At 48.2% G+C, this 5,662-nt stretch overlaps 1 protein-coding gene across 2 annotated transcripts; it reads right to left on the reverse strand.

Annotated features, from left to right (window-relative positions):
• Window positions 1-752: 752 nt before the first annotated feature.
• On the reverse strand, window positions 753-5,560 carry LOC119292222 (hexose carrier protein HEX6-like). 2 transcript variants are annotated; one of them, XM_037571052.1, is made up of 3 exons: window positions 5,172-5,560; window positions 3,826-4,154; window positions 753-2,219 (listed from the first exon to the last, which is right to left on the reverse strand). In XM_037571052.1, exons 1-3 carry the CDS (start codon window positions 5,299-5,301, stop codon window positions 1,104-1,106), a joined length of 1,575 nt encoding a protein of 524 aa, XP_037426949.1. In that variant the 5' UTR covers window positions 5,302-5,560; the 3' UTR covers window positions 753-1,103. The 2 variants fall into 2 exon arrangements, with proteins under 2 accessions (XP_037426949.1, XP_037426948.1); XM_037571051.1 differs by lacking the exon at window positions 5,172-5,560 and adding an exon at window positions 4,782-5,121.
• Between the last annotated feature and the right edge of the window lie 102 nt (window positions 5,561-5,662).

The following is a 5,662-nucleotide window of genomic DNA, read 5'->3' on the forward strand; positions in this document are numbered from 1 at the left end:
CCTCAAAAAAAAAACTGTCACCGCTGCACACTGAGACGGACCGCCGCCGGTCGCTGGGAAGAAGACGGTCTCGCCGGCAGGCCGTGCGCGGCTCCCTTCCGCCGACGAGCTCCGACCGGAGGTATACCCCTCCCTCTCCGTTCCTCCGCCCCCGAGCTGCTGAATCACCATGGATTCACTCCCCTATGACAACCTAGGCCTGCCTCCCCTCCACTTAACTGATCCCTGGCTCTAGCTGGTTTGACTCCCAGCAGGGTTTTCCTTAGGATTTAGGCTCAAATATGGCATTCTCTGTAGCTGTAGAAAATGCGTCCTGTCAGCCAGTAAAATGTTTATGTTTCTCTGTGGCAATGCTACCAGTGTTTGCTACTCCCTCCGTTCGGAATTAGTTGTCTCGGAAATGGATGTATCTACTTGTCTCGGAAATGGATGTATCTAGAATTAAAATACATCTAGATACATCCATTTTTGCGACAACTAATTCCGAACGGAGGGAGTACATTTTCATTCCAAATCTGGACTGCACATTGATCTGGTCTTGTTTGATTCATGGCATTCTGCTCAGCCGCCCTCCTAATTGTTGTCATGTCGGCGGACTCACTGCCTGCTGTTTTCTTCTTTTGTTGTATCACCACAAAGTTTTGCCAGCAAATCAAGGAAGTCAAATGTGATGTGAGCATATGAGCACCCCTCACTCTCACACAAGTGACATTATCTGAAATTCTTAATCCAAAGGTGCATGGCTCCTTGTATTTTCATGAAAAAACCCAATCATATATAAGGTGGTTTCTTTCATATACAGTACAGGTGAGGGCTTGTCTTCTGACATGTACTTATAATTAAGCAGAGCTTTACAAAAAACTTGGCTTATTCAGCGAGGCTGCAATATACCTTTCTTACCTTCTGCCACCCGAAATGTCAACTTAACTATATATAGGTTACATACTCCTCACAGGACCGCTGATCTATTGAGCGAGTTAGGACACATACAGTATATGACTATATGAGTACTGTACCTCCCCTTGTACATACAGATATACCGATCATCAGGCTAGTTCATCATTTTCGGAGTGCAGGTTTTTACACCCCCCAAAAGAATGTCACTAACTGCTATGTGCTGCGGCGGACATGGCTATGGCTCCTGCTCCGGTCTGCGCCTGATCAGCCTCTTCCTCCCCCTCCCCAACTATCCTCTTCCAGAACCAGTGCTTCCTCCACACCTGCTCCATCTGCTCCATGGGCAGCTGCTTCGTCTCCGGCAGGAAGAAGAAGACGAACAGCGTCATCACGCACACCCACCCGCCAAACAGGAAGAAGGTGCCAAACTTGAGATGGCACAGCATGTTGAGGAACGTCTGCCCGATCACAAACGTCATCAGGAAGATGACCGCAATCACGACGCTCTGCCCTGCCGACCTGATCTCCAGCGGGCAGATCTCTGTTGGCACCAGGTAGGTGAGAGGCCCCCAGGACCAGGCGAACCCCGCCACGAACACGCACATGATGACCAGGACCAGGTATCCGTACTCCTTGTCCATGACTCCATGGTCCTTGAACTTCACGGCCAGGATCGCGCCGACAGTGAACTGCGACAGGATCATCTGAACACCGCCTACCAGCAGCAGCTTTCTGCGCCCGAACTTGTCGACGACGATCATCGCCACGATGTTGGCGACTGTGGCGCAGAGGCGTGTCACGACCGCTGACATGAGCGCCGCGCTCTCCCCTAGCCCGATGGTCCGGAACATGACCGGCGCGTAGAAGTTGATCACGTTGATTCCCGTGACCTGGTTGAAGAAAGGAATGAGGAGCGCTATCACGAGCTGCGGCCTGTACTTCTTCTTCAGGATGTTCCGGTACGGGTTCTTGATTGCCCTGGATATGTTGCTGGCGGTGACCAGATCGTCGAGCTCTTTCTGAACCCCCGTCGTGCCACGCAGCCTCTGGAGCATCATCTTCGCCTCGTCGACATTGCCATCACGCTGGATAAGGAAGCTGGGGGTCTCGGGCAGGAAGATCGCGCCGATAGTCAGAAATGCAGCAGGCACGGCAGCCATGGACAGTGATATCCTCCACCCCCATCCTCCTTCGATTTTCTGCACTCCATAGTTGATGACGTTCGCGATGAGGATGCCGATGCTGATACAGAGCTCAAAGCCGTTGTTGATGGCGCCACGGTACTGCGGCGGCGCCATTTCCGAGAGGTACAGTGGAATCGACTGCAATGCAAATTTACTCATTAGTTAGTTACCAGCACAATAAAAGGCTAACCTGCAATTCTCCTGAAAAAGATATATACTTGTAGGACACATGAATATCCTTTCTAGATTGCGTATGAAAAGAAAATTCAGACAGCACAAAGTTTCAGGAGATAGCATCTTGTATTTCGTTTTTGCAAAAGCATATCGCAAGGAGGACACATGAATATACTTTCTAGATTACGAATATGAAAAGAGAGTTGAGACAGCATAAAAGTTTCAGGAGATAGCAATATAGCATCTTATATTTCTCTTTTGCAAGAAAACATATTGCGCTGGTGGTTGCTTTTGGTGGTGATGATCATAGTGAACTTCCTTTTCTGCTCTTTCGCTGATGTGAATAGTCACCACTTTAGCAGGTTGAGATACCGATCTATTTTGTTGGTTTCTTGCTGGTTTGATCTAACGAATGAATCCTGACATTGTATTAAAAAGAAATAATCCATCAAATTCCCCAAAATAGAAATTGTACCAATTCACTCTGGCCATGTTTAATAATGGTTGAAATTTGACTTGTGGGCTAAATAAACTGTCGCTGTGTCCATGAAGAAGACTGCTTACTTGACTTTGATTCTTCCAGTTATAAGCTTGAAATATCTCAAACGGAACGTTATCGTTAGGCAGCACATTGCTGTAGCAAGTCGAGATACTGATTTATTCTGTTGGTTTTTGCTGTTTTCATTTAATTAATTAACGAATTCCCATGTTGTATAAAGCAGAAGTAATCCATTCAATTCCCAAAACTAAAAATTGCACCAATCCATTCTGGCCACAATTAACAATGGTTGAAAATTTGACTTGTGGGCTAAACTGTTGTTTTGTCCATGAAGAAGGCTGCTGACTTGACTTTGATTCTTGCAGCTATAAACTTGAAATATCTCAAACGGAGCATTTTCGTTCAGGCAGCACATTGATGTAGCAAGTTGAGACAACTGATCTATTTTGTTGTTTTCTTTTCCTGTTTTTATCTAATTGACGAATTGCCGTGTCGTATAAAGTAGGAAGAATCCATCCGATGCCCAAAACTAAAAATTACACCAGTTCATTCTGGCCACAATAATAATGGCTGAAAAGTTGACTTGTCGACTAAATTGTCGTTGTGTTCATGAAGACAAGTGCTGACTTGACTTTGATTATTACTGATGCACACTCTCAAACGGAATATTTTCCCTCGAGGTGATTATATATGATAATATGAATGAATAATCTGTGGACAGTAGCAATGAAGTGTGTAGGTGTGGTGCCACTTGCCAATTTTGACAAGGACAAAAGTGGATCCACAGTGAGACGGTGACCACAGCCGGTTGCTTTCCGGCTAGACTGGAATGGTGATGTAAGAAAGGTACTTACAGAAAATGAAGTCCACTAAATAATCTTGGGTGTGTGTGTGCGTGTGGAAGCTTTGATCCGGACAAATTACACAGCGACGTCTGCCTCTCGCGATCAAGTTCGGTACCAAGTGTCAAAGTCAATGGATCATGGACTTGCTTGTGACTGGAATACTATTATTTGATGAAGACTAACTGATGATTAAGCATGTTGTGACAGACATGCAGGTAGGAAGAACCTGGTTGGTGAATCCGAGGCCGATGCCGAGGAGGATGCGGTTGACGAGGAGCATGTAGACGTTGACGGCGGCGCCCCCGAAGGCGGAGCCGGCGATGAAGACGGAGCCGCCGATGAGGATGGAGGCGCGGCGGCCGTAGCGGGTGGTGACGGAGGAGGCGAAGAGGGTGGCGACGAGGCCGGCGACGTAGAGGGAGGAGGTGAAGACGGTGAGCAGCTCGCTGTCGAAGCGGCAGTAGTTGGAGACGGCGGCGGCCTTGTCGCCGTGCATCTGGTGGTACACGTCCGGGAAGAACTTCTTGAGGAACGACTCCATGGACGTGACGCCGCCTGCGTGTTTGGTCATCCATCCATCCATCAGTCAATCAACCAATCAACATCAGAATCACATCATGTTTGTATGTAAGGAGTATGTACAGGAGTAGTTAGTGTTAGCTGGCTTGGCTTGGCTAATCACATCAAGTCATAGTCTGATTGAACTGAACTAGACTAGATGGGATGTACTGCTGCGTACGTACTAGGATTAATTGATTAATTAAATTTTTTGATTGATTCGACAGGTTTTAGTAAAAACAATATTCACAAGTCTTCCCTCCGTTCCACAATTCATGTCGTGGTTTTAGTTTAGCTTAGAATTTGAACTGAACCCACGGTAAGAACTCGGGCTGGGAGTAACTTAGACTAGTGTCATATGCATGACACTAAGTTACTACCTTCATAATGCAAAGTAACATGATAGTAGTGTCATTAGATGGCTTCATTTATTAACTTGTAGACTCATCTTGTCTTGGGAAGCGCTATGTTACAGTATTAACATATTATGTTACCACCTCACATTAAATACTTGCCACATAAGCAAAAAAAAAATCTTGGAGTGCGCTATGTTAGTAGCTAAGTTACTCCCACTATGACTAGCCTCATGTAATGGATTGGAAGGAGCTAGCTAGCTAGGAGTACTTGTACAAGTTGTTGTGAAGACTGAACAATCATGCATCCGGGTGCGGAGTAGTACGGGCAGCGGGTGGGTAGGGTAGGTGTTAAATGCACAAGGAAGGGAAGGGAAGGGAAGGCCCATCCATCCATGATCCATCCAATCTGGTGCAAGAAAGAAAGAAAGACAGGGAGGGAGGGCTTCCAATCTGGCACCGCCGCAAGTACGCCCATCCAAAGTTAAGATTAACTGTTCCTTAATCACCGTGCCCTCTCCCTTCTCCCCACCCACTCTGAAGTCTGAACTCTCAGGGTAGGTGTTAAATGCACAAGGAACTGGAAGGAACTGGAAGGAAGGAAGGAATGCGAGCTGCTAGCTAGGAGGCGGATGGGAAGAATTGCAGGAGGAGTGCAGACCTGAGATTCCGAGGTCGTAGCCGAAGAGGATGCCGCCGCTGCCGGCGACGATGCAGGAGAGCACCACGAAGGAGGTGACGCGGCCGCTGTACCCCGCCGGGCCCTCCACGAACGCCCCCCCTATCGCCATTGATTGGTTGATTCTTGGCTGGCTGGAGATGGAGCTGGAGATGGATTGGGGGAAGGGGAGAGAGAGCTTAGCCAGCAGCAACTAGCAGTGTGGACTGAGCGAGACCCCCTTGGGAAGGAAGGGGTCGTGGGGTGTGGCTATTTATTGCCGTGAGCGAGCTAGCGCTCTGGTTGTTCTGGTTTCTGGTGAGCAATGGCACCGCTCCCAATGCATCTCATCTCCTCCTGTGCTTAGCAGATGTTTACAGCCGGCCCGGCCCGGCGCGGCGGTGGGGAGAGGGGCGGGTCTCTCGGGTTTGGGTTGGATGCTTCTGGGCTGGCCGACGGTTTGGCTTGGCCTCCCAGCAGGACGTGATGATCTT

Source organism: Triticum dicoccoides, chromosome 4B (genome assembly GCF_002162155.2).
Source record: "Triticum dicoccoides isolate Atlit2015 ecotype Zavitan chromosome 4B, WEW_v2.0, whole genome shotgun sequence".
NCBI lineage: Eukaryota > Viridiplantae > Streptophyta > Magnoliopsida > Poales > Poaceae > Triticum > Triticum dicoccoides.